A 23,189-nucleotide genomic window follows, 5' to 3' on the forward strand; every position below is an offset into this window, starting at 1 on the left:
AAATGAAAGGACGACCCAGATGGAAAGGTATCTGGAGAGAAAATTCGAGAAGAAATCCTTACCACAAATTAGTGAAGCAGCAAATTTGCCAAGAAGAAAATTGATTGAGATCAAATTTAGTCTACATAAAAGGAGGATCCAATCCTGCCCCCAGAACCTCTCAGACACCAAGCAATCAAACAAAACCTGTTCAAGCATAAGTGCCAGGCGAAATCAGTGCAGAATAGAGAAGTAAATTAAAGCAGAAACGAAAATCAGGAATAACCTGGTCATTGTAAGCTTCTTTGTAAGCATCTCTCTCAAATCTGTCAATTTCGAAAACCCTAGAGAGAAACGACGCAGGGAAGGAGAAAAGGAACGAAAGAATTGGAGAACACGCAAGGAAGACGCCTCAGCCTCTTCTCCGAGTATGGCAAAACATCACCCTTTTCATGAATAGAAATGGCGCAGAGAAAGAAGAAAACGAACGGAAGAAAAAACGTAAAAAATAAGCGTTTTAGATGGAATAGAATGAAAGAGTGAATCAGATGCAATTAAAAATCAAAATCCTTGTGAATCAACGGCTGAGAAATGATTCAAATTTAGAATTTCAAACTTTGTTGATTGAATGATTAAAATTTGTAATTAATAAAAATAATTTAATACTGGTTAATTGAAAGAATGAAATCATAAAGGGTGTAAAAAAGGAAAACTAAACTGGCCCACTGTGTTATATTGACAATTTTATTTATTGTTATTCATGTGCTATTAAAGATTCGTATAATCACATATGTAAATGATTCAAATTTTAAACCAATATTAATAATCATATTTATAAACAATGTGGCCTTGAATTTTTTTTTTTCCACAATCACGTAAATTAAGGCATTGATTCAAAATTTGAATGTCATATTTGATCGGTGAATGGTTTATTAGCTTTTATATTTATGGATTAATTTATTTATTTGTTTATGGAATCATTAATTTCTACCAATGAAAATTAAACAATGTGGACCAATAAGAATACGCCATGTGGAAATTCAATAGTAATAACCAATAGAATGCAAACTTTTAGAAATTATGTAGCAATGTGGCCCACTTTGGTGGATGAGCTTTATATATTATTAAGATGTGTTCACTTCTTATTTTCATAAAATCTCAAAATAAAATCTCTGTAAAAACTACTCTTTCATTTAAAAGTCTATGGTTCAAAGATGTGTTTTCTTATTATTTTGAGGGTTTTTTAATTTCCCTAAATAAATGGTGACTTCACACGCTTTTTTTCTATATTTATTTTATGAGTTTTTCCGTCATCTATTCTTAGACCATTCACAATGGTTAAACAAGAAAAGTTTTGTTTACCCCTTTTTACCCCACTTTTTCTCTTCCCAACACTCCACATCATCTTCTCTCTCCAATTCAACAAACTCTCAACAATTACTCACTCCAATGGTTTTCTCTCTCAACACCCTACCCCACCACTCACCCTACCCCACCACTTTTTATTTCATATTTTTATTTAATTTTATATTATTGTTTTTATTATTTACATAAAATTACAATTATTATTTTAAATTAAATTAAATAATAAACACTCAACAATTTTTTTTTTACTATAAACAATAATTTATTTTATTTCCTTAACCAAAAGAAAAGCTAATAGAAAGATAATAAGATGGTGAGAGAGATAATAAGAGAGTGAAAAAACTTGGTTTTTTTTTGTGTCCAAATCAAACGAACCAAGTCTCTATTTATAGAGAAAAAAAATCATGAATTTTGGTATATTTTTTTTTTTCAGAAAATATTTTTTTTGATGAAATAATTGAGTTTAAAAGATAAGGATAAAAGAAATCCGGACAGCCAACAGAAACGTGACACCTGACGGCTGCAGAAAAAAAAATAATTTTCCTCTCTCCTCCCAGGCGCGTCACGCGCCTTGTCTGGCCGTGTGGCCCACGCGCCTGGGAGAGGCCATCCGGACGCTGACGCGTGGCGTGCAGCAGGAGGCTCAACAATGTTGAGGAAGCTCAACATTTTACCCGTTTCTCTCTCCTCCCAATCACTCTCAACAAAGTTTCACACCCATTGCAACCCCTAAACAAAACTCAACAAACATTTTAAACATCCATTGTAAGTGGTCTTGGCCTTGGTTGCGAGACTCAGTATACGATGTTTATTTTTAAATTGTTAAAAGTAATTTAGTTTACTATATTAGCCTTCATTATTAATAGTTTTTATTTTGGCTGCTTCGTCAATTTACTTGTTGAATAAAGGTGACTCAAATTATTTTTTTATTTAGGGAAGTATATATATAGAGAGTTCATTAGTCTCGCTAGGAAGTAGGGGTAAGTAGCTAGTTTCTTTTATACTGATCACATGCTAGTATTGAACATGTGTGATGCACGTCTGATATATAAAAAAAATGAATTTATAATAAAAAGGTAAATTGAACACATATGCATGTACGCCATAAAATTATTATATTTTAATCAACTTTTAGTAAAAACATCATTATAATTACATGTATAAGTTTAAAAAGAAAACTATTTACTCCTTTTTTTGTAATAGGAAAGTGGGACAATGATAAACACACATTTATTTGATGCACTAAGATATTAATGTTGAAATTGTTGTTGCATATATGTAAATATAGATTTTAATTATTTGAAGCTACAAGTCATTTTAGTCTTGTCCCCTACAATTATATTATGGTTCTGCCCATGGTAGTTAGGTGTGTATGTGCTCTTCCTCCACACAATACTTGTGGACAACTTTGGTGGAGCCGTGGAGTACGTTAGCAGTCTTTTTGTGTTCACCTCTCTGCAGAGCAAATGCCAATTTACCAATAGATGATAGATCGATATATTATTGCCAAGAGTTGCTTTGAAAAAGAAAAGAGTAATAATTTCATAGCATCAACACTGCCAGCCTTTGTTATGTAGTTGGGCCATTTTAGTCTGATGTGAAATGGCTCTGCCATGCCATTAATCTGTGGCTGTCCCCTTTTTGAAAAGGCAAAACAACAACCTTTTATTTGTTTCTTGTATTTGTTGACAGAGTTATTTAAATAAATCTAAATAAATATGAGATAAAATTATCTTAATTGTAGGTCGTCGGGACATGTATGAGATTTGGGCTATAAGGAGGTTTTTTACTTCTCTGATTTGCAGGGATGTTGGTCATGTGCTTATTAACGACATGGATGTCAGTGCAATTTTGGGACTATATGTTCTTCGTGTTAGAGCTATGATATGATGAGAGTGGAAGTTGTCGCTTAAGTGATTTTTAGAGCGCGTACATAATATGGTAGCTGATGTCCTGACTCGTGATGTAACAATGACCAGGTCTCATCTCCGAATTCAAATTTGAAAATTTCCACATTCTTATATAGTCGCGTTGCTGAGACAGGATATGTTAGTTTAGTTTGCTTCTTGTTTATTTTTCAAATGTACCAAAAATAGTACAATTTTTATTTTTCGGTAGAACAGAAGTGTTGTCTAAGCCGAACAAGGAAGCAAGATTGATGGGTGCCAACATCTATTAGTTACAATAGGATATCATAAGTGTATCATTTTAACAATATATATATATATATATATATTAGTTATTATTAGTAACATTAGTAAATTAGTCATTTACTTTGTACTCTTCACCTTCATCTCATTCAACTTTTATGTCTCCTAGCTCTTACCACTTGAACTAATCTCAGGGACATTTTAATTCAATATATGATTAAGTTAATTGACCAATTAAAGCATTAAGTGTTGAAAGAAACATCCAATAATGAAAACACATTGGCTTTAGTTGAACATGCTTGATTCTTCAATTTAAGACATTTTAGAGCATCTTCAATGCTACTTCTTATTTCTTAGTTGTTAACACTATTCATTAGGGGGTGTATTGCCACATGTGCTTAAGTAACTCTCAAACAATTTTGCTCAAACCATGAGTTCTTAATTCTTAGTTCTTACCACTATTCATTTGGTCCAATCAACCACATTATTTATACTTTTTATTTTCATAAAGTAAAAAACAAAACTCATAAAGTAATAAAGTAATTTAGATGAGAGATAAATAATTAATATTTTAAGCTAAGAACTCAAAATGTAAAACTCCTTATATAAGAACTGAGTTCTTATTTTTAAGAACTAAGAGCTCCATGTCAGCACCTCCAATGATAAAGTTCTTAGTTCTTAGATTTTAACTCGAAAATAAGAATTAAATACCTTGCATTGGAGATGTTGTTAATCGGTTGAAAAATAACCAACACAAATATAATAAGAGTTAGTAATATTGGTTGTCTTTTTAGTCTCTCATTTTCTAAAAAGATACCCTTCGTTATATTCCAATTATTTTAAGGCCACACCACATGTAAACGGTTGGTTCATATCTTTCTATATATTAAGTCACCCTACCTAATGTACTTCAATATTTTCGGTCAAATACTGTAAACTAGGCCACCCTACCTTGGAAATATTATAATATTGAAAAATTGTGAAATGGTCAAGTACTGTATATTTTCGGTTCATATCTTTCTATATATTAAATCACCGGCCCTACCTTAGAAATTATATTGAAAAATTGTGAAATGGTCATTTACTCTGCAATGATCAGCTTTGCATAGAAAAATTAACTTTCATTTGTTTAAACTTCTGATAGATTAAGCAAAAATGTTTAATTAGCATGCACTAGTAATTATGAAAAGAGTTTTACACCATCATTCAATTAAAATTTATTAACTTATCAATATTAAATTTCAATTTAAAATTAAATATTTGAAATGAAAAATTAATAGATGTAATTGAATGGATGTGTACAACTCTTAACACGGTTAGTGCATACAAATTAAATCTAATTAAAAAATGGTAATAAGTGAAGGTAAAATGGGACTTAAAAAAGCAATAGCTTAACGATTCAACTAACTAAAAAATAGAAAAACATAATGCAGAGCACTAGCTAACTGGAACATAATAAAATAGTTTGGGTACGTTTGACTCCGATCATCAAAATGGGTAAGGACATGCGTTTAGGATCAAAGAAAGGTTACTTATCACTTACCAACAACATCTTTATGTTGGCAATGAAAATCAAATGCATTATTTTCTAAGAGGAAATAATTTGTTCTTACCGATTGTTGTTTCTCATAAAAAAAGTTGGCAGGAATGATCTAGAAAAAAGGGGTAAAAATGGAGAAGCAAGAAGATGGTGGAAAAAATTATTTATATTTTGGCTCTGATCTGCCGCAAAACAAGCTGAGACAACACAAACTTGTAACTTTAGCTTAGCCTAAATAGTACAGAAGTTAGAAATCCCCAAGAATATAAGCAGCAAAATAGCAAATAGCTCTCACTCGATATGTACACAGTACTATTGCATTATTTTACATTAGAAAATTAAGAAAGAAACTCAACACGTACATTCAAAGACGAGACACAGCTAAAATGTGCTGATTATTTTGATTGACTTGGCTAGACTTGTTGTCGTTCTTGGATTGCAGATTCTCTGAGACCTCAAAGCACTTAGCCTTAACTCTCAATTCAAACTTCTGAATCTTACCAGTTGAAGTCTTTGGCAGCTCCTCCATAAACTTCACCATCTTTGGAACCATGAAGTGTGGCATGTTCTTCCTGCAAAACCCAATTATATCCCCCTCAGTCACATGATCATTTGATGAATCCTTCTTCAATGACACAAAGGCACAAGGACTCTCCCCCCATTTAGGATGCGGCACCGCCACCACCGCCGCCTCCAACACCCTCGGATGGCGATACAGAACAGACTCCACTTCCACACTGCTTATGTTTTCCCCTCCTGATATAATCACATCTTTGGATCTATCCTTGATTTCCAAATACCCATCTGGATGTATCACCCCAACATCCCCGGTTCGAAACCAACCATTGTTAAAGGCTTCTGAAGTTGCTTTCTTGTCTTTGAAGTAACCCATCATGATCCCACTTCCTTTCAACACAATCTCCCCCATTGATTTCCCATCTCGCGGCACGCTCTCCATGGTGTCAAGGTTCTTCACATCAACATCTTCAAGTGTCAGCACACTCACCCCTTGACGTGCTTTCAGCTGAGCCTGCTCTTGCTTCGGAAGACGGTTCCATTGCTGCTGCCACTCGCACACAAGGGCAGGCCCAGTCGCCTCAGTGAGCCCATACGCGTGCGTCACGTGAAACCCGAGGGGCTCAATTTGCTCGAGCAGTGACGCAGGCGGCGGGGCTCCTCCTGTGAGTATGTTCACCCGGTTTCTGATCACTTTGCGCTCGCTCGGTTTGGCGCCTAAGATGATGTTGAACACGATTGGCGCGCAGCACATGTGGGTGACATTATGCAGGGAAATGCTCCTGTAAATGTCACTCGCTGCGCAATTGCGAATGCACACATTAGTACCGCCTCGCGCGGCCACACCCCATGGGAAAGTCCACCCATTGCAATGGAACATTGGCAGCGTCCAAAGGTAGACCGGTTCACTACCCATTTCCCATCCAAGTACGAGGCTCAGAGTACTTAGATATGCTCCTCTATGACTATAGACAACACCTTTGGGTTCTGATGTTGTTCCTGAGGTATAATTCAAAGCAATGGGAGACCATTCTTCTTGGATTTCCTCGGGAACATAATTTGGGTTCCCGCGGTGAACCATCTGCTCATATTCCAGCTCACCTAGCCGGACGCCGGTGGGAGAGTTGATGTCATCTATGACAATGACAAGTGGAAGAGTTGAATAGTCCTGTTCGGTTGAATTTGGTTTGACACCCTTTTGAACCACGAGCATTCTGAGGGCTTCTCGCGCCTTGTTGACGTATTCATAGTCTACAAAGAAGATTTTGGCTTCAGAGTGACTTAGAATAGTGGCTATGTTCTTTGCATCCAAACGCGAGTTGATGGTGTTCAGCACAGCACCCGCCATAGGAACCGCAAAATGCATCTCATACATTGCTGGGATGTTAGGAGCCAGCACTGATACCTGATTCATTGTTGAGCAGAAAACAATTAATTTTTGTCCTATATGATGTCGATCATGTAACATATTCATGGATTTGAAATTTGTAGCAACTTAAATATTCACAAAAGTTGATATGGTATATGTATGATCAGAAAATTGTTAATACTTACAACATCATTCTTTGCAATATTGAGAGAACGGAGGGTGAAAGCAAGTCTGCGGCAACGTTCATAAGTTTGAGACCAAGTGAAACGGATTCCTTCATGGATCACTGAGACACGGTTTGGATAGCTGGCAGCTGCTCTCTTCAAAAATGTTAAAGGGGTGAGTGGTGTGTGATTTGCTGGGAATTTTGGAAGGCTATCCATTTCTGCAGGCTATACCAAAGTTGGAAGAAAGTGGAGAATATTGATGATTTGCAAAGAGAGCAAGAGAGGTGAATAGAAACAAAAACAAAGTTGTTATGGTTGAGTGTGAGAGTGAGCACTCACATGGGGTCTTTTTATAGGAAAAACTATTAATGAAGTTAAAGCACAGATTTGTTAAAGGCCACGTTATTTACCAAGTGTGTGGGGCCCAGTTAGTAGCTTAGAAGATGCTATGAAGTTTAGGTGTGGAAGTCGTAATTTATAGAAAGTTGTTTGTTGAGTTTTATATTTTGGGATGTTGTTTGTTGAGTTTGAAGTCTGAACAGTTGACAATTGACCTTAATTATTTTTTTCTTTTGGGTCCATCATCCATGTAATGTGCATTGTGCACGTTGCTTTCCCTAATTATATATGAGATATTGTTTTCAATTTTCACAGTTACTTGATCCGCAAAGCAGACCCACCACGTATTACGTATATTCAATTTTCATCAACGCTCCCATGTTTAACGTGAAGGGCGCTTAATTGGTAGCTGATTGGCCAAAATGAAAATAATGAATAACACCTGATAGCTGCAATTAACTAATAATAGTCATCGATATTTTATAATTCACGATCGTGATTCGTGTGGCAACTTGGACCTCGCAAGCTGGACTACTACAGAGAGAGATCTGGTATGATGGGGCGGATGATGTTGCTGCATAGGACACTTAAAACCACAGGTGACTATTCTTAGAAAATCATCTATAGGAAACACATTAATAATCTGTGAATACCTCCTCTTTCGGTCTAGAACTCCGGTCAGGACTAAGTAATTAGAAAGCAATCACAAGATATGACAAAGTAGCAAATGAGTAAAAAAGTGTTGGATCCCCCACCGCTTGGGCGGTGTCCTCTTTATATATTATAAGATTTTGACCCGTTTGAGTCATGGGTCGCCTGACCCAATAATACAAAATCAGTAAGCCCACTAACTTAGGAAGTTCGTAAGCCCAATAACAGTACACAAACCCACAAGACACCTAATCTTAAAAGTCTTTTTAAGATGCAACGTGTCTTTTAATTAAGTAAGCCCACAATACAATATTCAACACCCCTTAAGGTACAAAGATAATGACGCTAAATCTATACAAACTCATTAACCTCGTCATAATGACTTCACAATAGTTACATGCAAAAAATAAATCATAATAAGTAAAGAAAGCTTCGCCCGTGACATCACTATTACGCCCTTGTCAATTGCTGAAGTTACTTTGCCTATTTTCTTTCCTAGCACCTTTGCCTGTCGCTTCGTTGCCATGTTCCTGTCACAGTCATATACAAGATATGCAAATATTTTGAAACTTGAAACTACCAATTACATCACATGATGAAACGACACCTGACGATTCCCAATACTCACTTCCACTCGGCATTTAATTTCCACTAACATCACTCTATCAAACGGTACAAAAGTATAATTACCTATCCTAAACTCTACCTACACGTAAATCCGCTCACTTCCAAGACGTTTCAAAGATAAAAATTAATGGCCCTTCAAGGGACACGTCTTAAAACTTATCACCTCTGCCAGAGGGTGAATCGACGCGCCTGTTCCCCACTAACATTATAAAACGCGACTCAAAGTCTTTTTTCTTACCATCCTCCACTTTTCCAATTCTCTAGTAATTTTCTCTACAATTCCAAAGAACATTCGCTGCTCTGTTTCAAGTATTTGAAGAACTTCTGGGATTCTCACAAGAAGCGTTTTCATCTCCTTCAAGGTTCTGCAATTTATTCCTAGTAAATCCTCATCTCCTTCAAATATTTACCTATTAACTTTAATTCTCACACCTCATCTACTCATGCTTCTTCTCCTGAACTTAAGATCATATCAAAATTTTCTGCAAACAAACCATTTTACCCAGAATTTGAAACCTAGCTGCCTAACATACCCATAAACGACTTATAAACAAACATTTCTACCCTAATAGCCCCCATTTCCTTTTAATTTCAGGTAGATTCTCAAAATGGTTGCGAAAAACCCTCGTAAGGCACCTAAAAATCGTAAGAACCCCACGGCTGCCGATTCACTATGGGTTTCACGGAAAATCACAACTAGATTTAGCGATTTTCGTACTATTCCCAAAGTAATGGATCTGCTAACCAAATACACTTTTAGGGCTGACGGTAATGATGCTCACCTAAACATAATCGCATGCGCCCCTGATGAACCTTGCTGTTTTGGAAAACCTGACTCTAATGGGAGAAACCACACATATTTCTTTAAAACTATATTTCTGGACCTCGAATACAAACTTCCCCTTTCATTAGCGTATACAACATTTATGGAATGAACATACTTCTTTCTGGAAGAATTAGTCATACCTCCTCCTCGGAATCCTCCAAATATGGAATGAATACGCCCTTTAGTCTCACCTCCAGCTTGCTTCTTTGGTTCTGTCTCTTCGATTTCCTTTCCTGTTTCATCACGCTTCGTTGAAGTTCCAGCTCCATCTGATTCCTTTCGCCCTTCCAGTTGACGCACATAACCTCATTTTATCAAAGCCTCGATCTCCTTCTTTAAGGTAAAACAATCATCAGTATTGTGTCTCGCAATTCTATGGTATTCGCACCACTTATTTCTGTCTACGTTGCTTGGCGGGCGTTTCGGTTGCTTTGGAAAACGAATCGTGTTAGCCTTTAAACACATGTGCAAGGCTTCAGTTAAATTAACTGCAAGTGGGGTCGACCTGTCTTGTTGGTTTCTGGTCCACGTCATCGATTGTCCATAACCACTATTTCCATAAGGCTGAGCACGATTTTGAAAATTAGAGCGGTTATCAAAACGACTTGTATTGTTGTAACTTCTTTCTCCTTTTGAAACCGCTCCTCCGGAGCGCTGGTCATTAATCGTCGCCTTCTTCGAATCCGACTGTTGTTGTTGGCCAGTAACCGCTGCATTCTTGCGGTTTCTCTTTATGCGATCACTTTGCTCTTCCCGAATAAAACCTTGCACCCTGCTTCGCAATTCCACCATCTTTTCCACGGGCTTACGGCTTAAACTGCTGTTCAAACTTCCTGACTGAAGACCCAATTCAAAAGCCGCTATGCAAATTTCTGGCATCTTGTCCTCCAAATGCACCGATAGTTGATTGAAACGCCCCATAAAAGAAGACTTTCATTGGGCCTTTGTTGCACGTTGAATAAAGCTGCTGGAGTCACCTTCTGGGCGCGGCTAGTTGAAAATTGCGACAAGAATTTCGCAGATAAATCCATAAATCTAGCAATTGAACGCGGTGGGAGTGTTGTAAACCAAGTCATTGCTGACTTTTTGAGAGTTGAAGGAAGCATTTTACACTTCAGAGCATCTGAAGCGCCCACGATAACCATTTTGGTGTTGAAGTACACCAAATGATCCTTTGGGTCAAAATCTCCAAAGTATGAATCAAGAACCAAAGTCTTCAAATTATCTGGGACGGTGGTGTTGGCAATGTCATCCGTGAACGGTTGAAAATCTACCACCATCTCTGCCATTCTACGATCGCCCTCATGTAGGCCCCGATCTTGATTGATTTCAGCAAGTTGAGTTTGCAGTTGTTGATTGTGTTGGCGGAGATCAGTTAGATCCGTCATGATCTGTTGCAAAATGTCGGGCGGAACGTTATCCTGGTTAACATGATTGTCCCTTCCATTCGCTCCAGATCGATTCACTATTTTCAGCGAGTTTGAAGCCTATGATTGAATTCCTCGGCCCCACGGTGGGCGCTAATGTTTCGGTCTAGAACTCCGGTCCGGGCTAAGCAATTAGAAAACAATCACAAGATATGGCAAAGTAGCAAATGAGTAAAAAAGTGTTGGATCCCCCACCGCTTGGGCGGTGTCCTCTTTATATATTATAAGGTTTTGACCCGTTTAAGTCATGGGTCGCCTGGCCCAATAATACAAAATCAGTAAGCTCACTAACTTATAAAGTTCATAAGCCCAATAACAGTACACCTCCATAGGGTCGGGGCCATTCAACACGTGTACTCTTTATGGCGATTTTTAACATCTACAAAATGCATAATTTATTAAATAAATAAACTCCCTACTAGTAATGTTTCTTGTCATCAATGCGCCCTCCTCGTACAACATTATTAATGTGTGAATACCTTCATAGGAAAATCATCTATTGTTGAGATTTGGCTCATTATATTTTGGGTTAAAATCTTTAGTTTATTAGGATTTGATTTAATGTGGATTGTAAAAGGTTTTAAGGGATTGTTATAGGATTTATTAGGATTTTATTGTAAAATAGAGATCAATAGAATCCACTATAAATATGATAACAATGTAACCCTAAAAACACAAGAGACACAAGAGGCACTAGTGCAATTGAGAGAAATTGCAATTGTTGAGTGATTGTATTCAGGTTCGAATCAATAAACGGAACTATAGCTGCTCTATAGTCGCAGAGGTAGGCAATTTGGCCGAACTGCGTGAACAAAGCTTTTGTGTGTTTCTCTCTACTCTGATCTGTATTCGTGTTGCTGTTCTAACAGGAAACACATTAATAATGTGTGAATACCTCCATAGGGTCGGGGCCATTCAACACGTGTACTTTATGGCAATTTTTGACATCTACAAAATGCAGAATTTATTAAATAAATAAACTCCCTACTAGTAATGTTTCTTGTCATCAATGCGCCCTCCTCGTACAACATCATTTTCAGAAGAGATCCTTTGAACTCCCTTTGTGTCGTGATATCCACCCTCCAACTGACATTGAAGCCTGACCAGGAGATAGTCAGGAAGCGTTTCAGGGATAGCATAAACTTAAAGGCTTGACCTGGTTAAGGAGTTTATCTCATGGAAGTGAATGATATAATATCCCTGGCTGGCAAGTGAGGTGGCTAACAAGATCGAGAAAATGGATCTAAATAGACCTAGACCTAAGGCGCCCAAACTTAGAAAAGAAAAAAAGACCCTTCCCTTGAAAGAGTTGAAGAGCATTCAAGTCGATAAAAAACCTGAGCACGTCACGAGATTAGAAAACCGTAGAAAAGGAACTGACTACATTCCTCCAAGCACACACAAAGCTTTCTCGTGGGAACCCAAAGACATGAATGGGGTTAGCCCAAGCTTCATATGCCACAAACTAAATGTAAACCCCCAAAGCCAAACAAATCATGCAAAGAAAGATATGCTTTAGAGAGGAGAAGCGGTTGGCGATGGTAGTTGACGCAAAGAAGTTGATGGACCCAGGTTTCATCAGGAAATCAATTAACCCTCTTGCTAGCTAACGTCATGGTTAAAAAAATCTTTCGGAATGTGCATGGATTTCACTGACCTGAACAAGCATTGTTCCAAGGATTCGTATCCTCAACCAAGTACTCCCTCCGTTCCTCTATATATATATATATATATATATATATATATATATATATATATATATATTTTGGTACATACCGTTCCAATATATAAGTTAATTTTACCTAATTATCTTAGATTAAGAAAAGTAGTTACAAGCAATAAATTTGTAAAAGAATTTATTCATTTTCCTACTCAGACTACAACCAGATCTGCATACACCCTTTGGATGAGGAGAAAAAAAATATGACATCTAGAGCTAATTATTGTTACAAAGTGATGCCATTGTGACAGTTATTTCAAAATAAGTGTGAATATATCATTGTTGTTTCATTATCCTTAACAAGGGCCCACAAATTTGTGACAGTTATTTCTAAATAGTCTAGAGCGAGGGATTCAAATATTCTACGGGGGATTCTAATTTTAAGCTTGAAGAATACATAAGTGTACGTATAGAAGCCCATGGTACATTAAGAGCAGGCTCGAGTGTTTGTTTTCGAGACTATGAGAGTGTATCTTTCAAGATATTCATCTATTGATGATATTTCCACGTTTATACGGGATGAGAGTAATTTACACTAAAAACATTAACTATTCTGAAAAGTGTCGATTTCAACTTACAGTTTATCTACAAGTTAGAGTTCCATTAGTTGTAATGTTCAAATGTGCATTTAAACATGAGTCAACAATCACCATGTGTTTCAGTCGACACAAAAGGTTACTAGGGCCAATATTGTCTGAGGAGACCTGAAGGTTCCACCACCAAGTGGATACAATCTTGGCGAATCGAGCGAACTTAAGCTGACACATTCATAAGAAAATTACAAGGTTTCATACGAGCAACCATCATATCGGAATTCTTATATAAAGACTTCATTAAGGTCCAACGCATTAAAAATGACTCTAACCATGATAAAAATGCAGCAGGTTTGATCATTTAATTATATAAATATTACTTATTTGAACGTGTCAGCTTAAGCCCGTTCAACTAACATACTATACCTTGAGCGTTGGATTGCCTTTGCAAGTACCTCTCCTCGCCCTGTTACCAGCACATTACCGTGCCGAAGAATCCATCCAGGACCGTGCATCATACAGTTGATCTATAGAGCATCCACTAACTCAAATTTTGGAAGAACACCCTACATAATAACATGTTTGTGCTTCAATTCTCTATTTTTGAATATAAAAATTTTATGAATACAAAAATTTTATGAATACATTTTTTGGAGGGGAATGATGCTCTAGTTCAAGACATGGAAAATTATTGGATTCAAAGAGCACTTATAATCATTTATATTTACCTCACCCTAAAAAGATAAGTGAAGTTTAAACTTGCTACCTATTAGATATTTGTGACCCCTTATACTCTACTTGACTAACCCTATGGGCTATTAAATAATTAGCTATCTACCTAACTTTTAATTTTTTTATATGTCTTTTTTGGCACTTGTACAAACACAGTTGAACAATATGCCTATTTTATACAGGAAAATGAATTATTTACATCTATTTAATCGAGAAAAATAAGAAAAGAGGAGCGAAAATTAAAAAATATCATGTGTGATGTGATTGAAAAATATAACTAGATGATAAAGATAAGAAGAAAAAATAAGTAAAAATAATATAAAAAAGAAAGTTGAGTGATCTTTTTATAAGTTTCCACCTAATTCAAACTTCATATTTTGCCTTATATAATTTTCATTTCAATTTTCAACGAAGATGTCTCAGTTCTCCTCCACACACACTTCGTATATATGAAATGTTTTATGTTTTCAAAAGGGTGCTATTCCAGCTCAAGTGGGCTTTTATTTTTATGATTTACTAGTACTTTTCTAATATAGTCACTTGAGATAATTTTTCCCCAAGAGTTTATTTTCTAAATAATATGACTGACTTTTATTTCAAAAAGAAAAATCTCTTTCCAGTTTCCACACTTCAACTACAATAAATTAAATTTCATAGTATATTCCACAAATTTTCCGGGAAATGTCGTGACATGATATATATTGAAAATGCTGAAAGCGCACACCTTTGAATTGCTTTGAATTCTATACACTGTGCTCCAGTCTTGTTGAATACTATGACTTCATGATACTCCTATATAGAGTACTTGCAATTAACACCTGTAATACATGGAAATTCTCCTTGTCTTGACCTGCATAATGGGACAGCACCTCATCAAGAACCATGTGGAAAAGTTAAGAAGCTAATTAAATGTTTAGTATTTTAAGAAGAATTGGGTGTGAGGAATGTCTAGTAATAAAGGTGTGGTTGATTCTTGGCTGAGAGAATTTGTTAGAAATAATATTCAAGATCTAGAAGATGGACAGTTTTTTCCATGGAAAATATTAATGTTGAGTCTTTTCTTTTGTTGATTGTTTTTCTATGTGCCGTCCTTTATATTTGTTGTTTCTTTCCTTTCCTTCCCCTCTCCTGTTTCTTTCCACTACCATTTCACTCTTTAATTCATTTCACCAAACTAAATCTTGTTTTTATTCATTTGGTGGCAGCCAGTCCTTGTGCTTTCAAAGATTTATAATACTCGAAGAAAAATTCTCCGAAGACAAAAATCATGAGTTTGAATCTCACCTACAACAGCGGTGGAGACTAGGTGAACCTTTTAAAATTTGGTATACAGGTATATTCAGGGTTATTTTAGTAATTCATTATAAATTAAAATTTATAAAAAATAGAGATGTTGATTTTAGTGGACTATGTTATAGTTGAGATCGACGTTTCTGAGGTTGCGAAGGGTACCTAAGCCGGACGGAATCTCGCCAGAGATGAGTATCAGTGAACCATATGGATCGACATCACCCACCATACCTGAAACACGGCCAAAGGATCTCACACGACGTCGAAGGTGAGTTGCGCGACACTCGACTCAAAACATGATCCTCTTTTGGACCAACATATCAATTTAAATTTATGCTTCTGATAAGGAATAGGAAAGCTTTTATTCAAACAAGTTTCACAAATAGAATTTAATACTAATGCAAATTATCAAGGAGGAGATTAGGGATTGTTGGATTGTCTAATGCGAGGAACTTGGTGCTACTGATTGAGCGGTGTGTCGTGGCTTACATGTGATACTTCTTTAAGCATCACATCTTCTCTTTAGTTAATGAGTTGTTGACCTTAGGAGATGGAGTGTCTTGATGTTGAAAAATGTTAAGTTATGGCGATGGATACCATTCGATGGTGCAATGGCCAATCAGTCGAAAATGATGTGGACAAATGTGGGTTGATCACATGGACGCTAGTAGAGAGGACAACCATGGGTTCACATGGAAAGTGGTTTGCAAATGTTTGGCATGTGAAGGGATTGTAGCCGCTAGACCACTTCATGGTCGGTAGAGTAGCATGTTCGGGCCGGGAGATGGTCAATATAAACATATGGTCGATGATCACGTACCTGAATAAACATGTTTAATCGACCATGGTCGGCGGTCAATATATGTTTGATAGTGATGAAAAAAAATAAGAGACTCTCAGTTCTCAACTTCACCATAAGTGATGGTTGAAAGGTATGTCAAAATAGGTTTCTCATATTTAACCTTCCGAACAAATTTCTTATCAAACCTGATCATCACAAATCTCTAATAGAACCATTGCAAGCTTGCAACCACAATACAACTTTCAAAAAAAGGGAAGATGGAAGAATATTAAATATATATATATATAATATATTTTAATATACTAAATTTGTATAATTTTTTAATACAATTTGTATGTAATACACTAATACTAGCTATGGGAATTTATATGTATATTTATAGGAAGATATAACATTCTCAAAATGGAATACCTTGAAAGTAGAGTAGAAAAGTAGAGTGTTGCACTTTCTCGGAAAGAAAACGTAAAAGATAACTGATAACATCAAAGGAAAAACATCAAAGGAAACAAAAATAGGGTGCTTGCCAAGTGATGAAAAAATAAGGCAATGGCCAAGTGATGAAAAAAAAGGTAATGAGAATGATAACTTTCCCAATAGAAAAAGTTACAAGGAGTATGAACTTTAGAAAGAGAATCTGGTAAATGAAGTTAAAAGGAACATTACGTGAACTAATATATAGCAGGAAAAATGTCTCTATTCAGATATAAAATAGGTTTGTGGACAAAAAAATCACATATGTTAAGTACCTGTACGTTTCGTTAACTTCAATTTTCATCAGTTTGGTAAAAATATCTTACGTAATTATCAATAACTGATTAAAGAAAGTAATGTATGTGAATCTTGAAGTGAACAGGTACGAGATTGTTTTTATTTCATCCAATCCAATGACTGATATATGCTTATACCTGAATCAACGGCCCAATTCACGTGTGGCTGCTTTCCAATTAGTTGCCCAGATTCAAACTATTTTTTTAAGTCTCCAAGTTATAGTTCAAGTGTTAAGAACAGGGAATATATGAGTTGGGAGAGTGAGGTTCGTGGATCAATGCTCAGAGGTTGCAATTTATGTTTCTGATATAAAAAAAAAACTCATTTTTCAGAGGATTTAATTAGTCTCATAATTATATCTTTTGAATATGAAAATTATCATCATCAGTCCATATAATATTATGCGAAGCAGATCCCTATTGATGAGTGTAGAATCTTTACAGCTACATAAGTTTGGAATTCTTAAATGAACATGTGAATAGCAATAGCATTGCAGGTAGGGGCACGGAGCCAAGATATTTTTTTATTTAAAAGAGGGGTTGTCTAAATGACCCGTAAGAAAATTTGAGTTAAATAACTCATCATCCAATCACATTGGAGATAAGTGAGTTAGAAATAAATTAATAAATAAAATATAAAAATAATAAAAATATAATTTATATTCAACTCATATTTATATTTTTTATTTACCCTTTTTCATTTTTGATTATTTTTACGGATAATTTCAATACATACATTTAATCTTTTATCCTCATTTTAAGTTATTTTTTGTTTTGGAAAATGGTACTGTGAGAAGGGTTCAAACCCAAAGACTAGTGGGGAGATTATTTAAGTTAATTTCGCTGCGCCATTGTGCGTTAATTGACAAGTATTGCCTAATAATATATATTAAGTTTACTACCAGGGACATACAAAAAATATACTTAGTATCAGAATGAATATTGAAAAGATTCAGAGGCGCGATAACATCGATAACTATAAGCCACCCCGGTGGTTACGCCCATTTGCAGAGATTAATGAATGTCAGCACTTGTAATAACTAATAAGAACATCTCCAATGCAAGGTTCTTAGTTCTTATTTTTGAATTAAGAACTAAGAATTTTACCATTGGAGGTACTGACATAGAGCTCTTAGTTCTTAAAAATAAGAACTCAGTTCTTATATAAGAGCATCTCCAATGGAATCCTCATTTTGGGATCTTAAAATAAGATCCGGATCTTATTAGATCCCACCATTGGAGCTATCCTACATGGCATGAGATCTTAGCAAAAGCTAAGATATGTGCCTTAGCTCAGGTACTTTCAAATGTGAGATCTTAAATAAAATAATATTTTTTCTCTCTCCTTCAATACCATAACCAAAGTGAAAATTAGGGAGGAAAATAAATAATATAAATATATTGGGTACTGTGGGTCCAGTCAACAGTAAAATAAGATATCAACCACTAGAGTTAAATGTGCATGAAGACCTTATGAGTGTCTTAAATCCTATGTGGCAATTTAGGCCCACAAAAATTGAGTTAAGTCCCAAAATAAGTTCCTACCATTGGAGATGCTCGAAGTTTTACTTTTTGTGTTCTTAACTTAAAATATTAATTATTTCTCTCTCATTCAAATTACTTTATTACTTTATGAATTTTGTTTTATTACTTTATGAAAATAAAAAGTATAAATAATGTGGTTAGTGTGTCCAAATGAATAGTGATAAAAACTAAGAATTCATGGTTGTAGCAAAATTGCCTGAGAGTTGCTTAAGCACATGTGGCAATACGGGACCACATGAATTGTGCTAAGAACTAAAAAATAAGAACTAACATTAAAGAACGAAACGATCTCCATTGACAATTTAGGTGTGATGACAACTATATCATTTGTTTTACCAACTATTTTATGAAATGATTGTTCAGCACTTCACCATTCTTCTTCTTTATTCTACGAGTCACTCATCCAACCCTTTCTCTTCCTTATTTTTTTCCCCTCTATCTACAGTCATAAATTTCTATGTTTGTTAATCATGACTTGTCTCAGTTTCTTTCATTCTTAATTACTGGTTGAGTAGTACCGTAATTAAATTGTATGATAGATAGAACTTTCATTCCTAGCTATTGAAACAAAAACAAAAACAAAAAAATCACAGTGAAAATGTTGCAAGGGTTGACCCGATACATTGCAACCTTCTGTTGTTGGTGCTGACAGTGACAATATTATTGTTCCAAGTTGCTTCGAATTCAAAATGACTTAGATACCTCTTTCTTGGTAGAGGTGATTTAACTAATTGTTTCTTCTTTTGGTTGCCCAGTTGTTTTTCATAAACACTTGACTATGTCACGGATTCAAGTGGAGTAGGTGTTGCAGGGTATCTTGACTATATCTTCCATTTGGTTGTTCAATAATTTTTTTTTTTCCTGTGAAAATATGAAAAAAAAATCTAATAATTAATGAGAAAAAGTTTGATGCACCGACGGTGTAAAGTCTTTTTACACCGTCAACCAATCAGATTTCAAGAATGTGAGAAAATCTCTCTTTTCATTTAATTTCTTTAATTGATAATTAATATCTTAATTATATCTTATAGTATCTTATAATTAATATATTGGTCTTGTTTTAAAGTAATTAAGATAATTTAGATTATTGTTTTGTTTCCTTATTTAATTAGACTAAGTATTTAGTTTCCATATTTAATAAGAATTAAAAGTCTACTCATTAATATAAGGCTAAAAAGCATTTTTGGCCTCTAATGTTTCAAGTTTGTGCAAATTATGCCCCTACTCTATTTTTGTCGACGTTTCTACCCCTCGTGTTTTCAAACAGTGCACCGTCTACCCCTCCGTCAGTCAAGCTTTCTCAGGAGAGATTCCAGAGTGGATTGGAGAGATGAAGAGGAGTATATGAAGTTGATGATGATCAAGGAAATGATATAAATTAAATTTGCTTGATGTATATATCAATTATGGCTGTAACTGAACTGGTTAAATGCATGTTTTGCTACTTACAGGTCTTGAGTTTGAATCTCCCATGCCCCTTTTTTCCAATTTCACTTGTAATTTCCACGTGGCAGGTCAAAAAAATATTAAAAAAAAAGTCAAATCAGCTCATTCCGTTAGTTTTTTAACGTTTGACTGACGGAAGGGTATACGGTGCACTGTTTGAAAACATGAGGGGTAGAAACATCGACAAAAATAGAGTAGGGGCAGAATTTGCACAAACTTGAAACATCAGGGGCCAAAAGTGCTTTTTAGCCTAAATATAAATAATGGTGAGTACTTTATCAATTAATTAATTCTTTCAGTTTTGAAATGGTAGTCCCTATGACTAGGTCGTCTAGAGTTCAATCATGTTCGTCCCCAAAGCTTGTAATAAAAATTAGAATTTTAACACATGGTACGTGAACTTGTCCATTGTCAATGCTTCAAATCCGAGTGAGATATTATGTGAGGAAGCATGTTGGAAATATAGTATAAAACAATTCATGTGGTTTTACCCAACAACTTAAACTTTTGGGATAATTGGTTGTTTGACATTATATCAGTGCAATATCATCCTCTATGATGTCATCATTGTTTGGCCCTCTAGTAAGACCATGGTGTTTGAGGGATTTGCATTGTTTGGCTCTCCCATGTGATGATTGAGTATGGGGATTGTGTTGTTTGCCCCTCTATATAATGATGGAGTTTGAGAAATTTGCATTGTTTGACGCTTTAGTATGACAATTGAGTTTGAGGGATTATGTTGTTTGGTTCTCCAGTGTGATGGTAGAGTATGAGTGATTTTTATTGTTTGATCCTCCAAGCATCAGACATCTGTTGAAACAAGTGAATATGGGAAACCAGACACAAGTTATTAAGATGATAAGTTATACAAGCGACTCAAGGTTTACAAACACTACAACGGTGGCTTTGGTAGACAACAAACATTAGATACTGAAAAGGGTGGCGGGGCACATGGTCGTCTCAGGGCTTCAACTCATATAAGAGTTTCAGTAAGATTTAATTATATATCTATTACCTTAGTGAAAATAAATGGTAGATTTATCACTGCATTAGTCACTGACTGTTGTAAATACTAGTTAGTTAGTTTGTTATGGTTGGTTAGTTGCAGTTGGTTAGTTAACCATTCTGGTTAGTTAGTTGAACCATGGTTAGTAGGAACTTTACTCTTTGTATATAAGCAATATCTACTGTACAATCTAGTCATTCGATTGAATCAAATTTCAGTTCATATACATTTCACTTCTTCTTCTTCGTTTTCTCCAAGAACCTGCAAGTTTGCAAGTTTGTTATGGTATCAGAGCTCTCTTAGAGAGAGCTCTGCTGCGCATCAATGGCGGCTGCACAAGAAGTCGCGTATCCCTACTCTGTTCAAGATGCACAAACCGCTTCCCACACATTCTACATTCATCCCAACGAGAGCCCCTCCACCGTTCTGGTTTCACCACCGCTCTCGGAAGGGAATTACCACAATTGGGCGAGGGCCATGAAGATGAGTCTTCTGACGAAGAACAAGTTAGGGTTCGTGGATGGGTCGATTCCAGAACCTCCTCAAGATCATCCAATTTCATCGTTCTGGCAGAGATGCAACGTTCTTGTTCTTAGCTGGCTCATCAAGTCTATGAGCGTGGAGATCGCACAATCAATCTTGTGGCGTGACAAGGCCAGCGACGTTTGGAAGGAGCTTCGCGAAAGGTTCTCTCATGCCGATTTGTTCAGAATTTCAGAGCTGCAGGAAGAAATTTTCAGCCTAAAGCAAGGTGATAATTCTGTATCCAAATTTTACACAAGTATGAAGATTCTTTGGGATGAATTAGATGTTTTGAATCCATTGCCTGTGTGTACATGCATTCCTCGATGTTCGTGTGGAGCAATCAAGAACATAGATGATGAGAGGAATAAGAACCAAGTTGTGAGGTTTCTTAGAGGATTGAATGACCAATATTCAGGAGTTAGGTCACAGCTGATGTTGCTAGATAGTCTACCTAATGTGAATCGAGTGTTTGCTCTTATTGCTCAGCAAGAAAGGCAATTTTCTGCTGAGAATGTCTCTGGATCCAAGGCATTGATGGCTTTGAGGGAGAATGGTGGTGCATCTTCAAGTGGAAGTGCATCAGGAGCATCTTCTAGCTATCAATCACATGGAAATTCTCAGTCACACTCAGGAGGATATCATTCTGGTTCAGGGAACAAGTATTCTTCAAAGAAGTGTTCCTACTGTGGCAAAATGGGCCACACAGTTGATGATTGCTACAAGAAGCATGGCTTTCCACCTGGTTTCAAGTTTAAGAATTCAAAATATGCTAATAGATCTGCCAATTGTGTTCATTCAGTGAATGATGATCAAGATTCTCAGGGACATACCTCAGGACAAGATACAAAATTTGGTTTTACTGCTGATCAATATCATAACTTGCTAGCACTGCTTCCTACCTCAGAATCCAAGGGCTTTTCCTCAGGACAAGTGGCTAGTGTGAATTCCTGTGTACAAATTCTACCTGAGAAACATGGTAAAGGTAGTTCTTCAGCTAGCTCATCTGTGCCAACCAAGAATGGTAAGCCTCATCCTCTTGATACTTTTTGGGTTCTTGATACTGGAGCCACTGACCATATATGTAACAATTTGAGTTACTTTAGTTCCTACACACATGTAGCTTCAATCCCAGTTTCACTCCCAAATGGGGTTGTAGAATCAGCTTTGATAAAAGGCTCAATACAACTCACACCAGCTTTTATTCTTCATAATGTGTTGTTTCTGCCAAATTTCCAGTTCAACTTGATTTCAGTACACAAGTTAGTCAAATCCCTTGCTTATAGACTGAGCTTTTATGGTGATATTTGTTTGATCCAGGATTCCAATGCTTGCAAGAAGATTGGCATAGTTAAGGCAGTCAAGGGATTATACATCTTCAACAAGGCCTCGGTTGCATCAGATACCCTTTTAGCACATTGTAAATCTGTTTCCCATTGTAATTCTGTTTCATCTGTTTCCAATAATGACCTTACTTGTAAATTTGTTCCTAGTGTGTCCACTTTATGGCACTATAGGTTAGGTCACCCCTCTTTTGTTAAGGGGCATTCCATAACAGATTTGTTTCCTTATGTACAATGTACCAAAGAGCACATTTGTGATGTTTGTCCTATTGCTAAACAAAAGAAATTGAGTTTTCCTTTAAGTACCTCTTCCACTTCAGGCATTTTCCATTTAATTCATGTTGATATATGGGGTCCTGTGTCTGTGCTTTCTTTGCATGGTTATTCCTACTTTTTGACTATAGTAGATGACTATTCAAGATATACATGGGTATATCTTTTGAAGTCAAAAGCTGAGGTTAAATTCTTAGTCCAAGATTTTTGTGCTTTGGTAGAAACTCAGTTTGATGCCAAAGTCAAAAGCATTC

The 23,189-nt window shown here is 36.0% G+C and overlaps 2 protein-coding genes across 2 annotated transcripts; both read right to left on the minus strand.

The window, feature by feature from the left end:
* Window positions 1–5,182: 5,182 nt before the first annotated feature.
* LOC130723537 (trans-cinnamate:CoA ligase, peroxisomal-like) lies at window positions 5,183–7,420 on the minus strand. Its single transcript, XM_057574613.1, has 2 exons — window positions 7,105–7,420; window positions 5,183–6,955 (listed from the first exon to the last, which is right to left on the minus strand). The coding sequence occupies exons 1-2, from the start codon at window positions 7,300–7,302 to the stop codon at window positions 5,399–5,401; spliced, it is 1,755 nt and encodes a 584-aa protein (XP_057430596.1). The 5' UTR covers window positions 7,303–7,420; the 3' UTR covers window positions 5,183–5,398.
* A 2,415-nt stretch (window positions 7,421–9,835) lies between these two features.
* LOC130724850 (uncharacterized) lies at window positions 9,836–10,917 on the minus strand. Its single transcript, XM_057576119.1, has 2 exons — window positions 10,507–10,917; window positions 9,836–10,366 (listed from the first exon to the last, which is right to left on the minus strand). The coding sequence occupies exons 1-2, from the start codon at window positions 10,915–10,917 to the stop codon at window positions 9,836–9,838; spliced, it is 942 nt and encodes a 313-aa protein (XP_057432102.1).
* Between the last annotated feature and the right edge of the window lie 12,272 nt (window positions 10,918–23,189).

This window comes from Lotus japonicus, chromosome 6, assembly GCF_012489685.1.
Source record: "Lotus japonicus ecotype B-129 chromosome 6, LjGifu_v1.2".
In the NCBI taxonomy this organism is placed as follows: Eukaryota; Viridiplantae; Streptophyta; class Magnoliopsida; order Fabales; family Fabaceae; genus Lotus; species Lotus japonicus.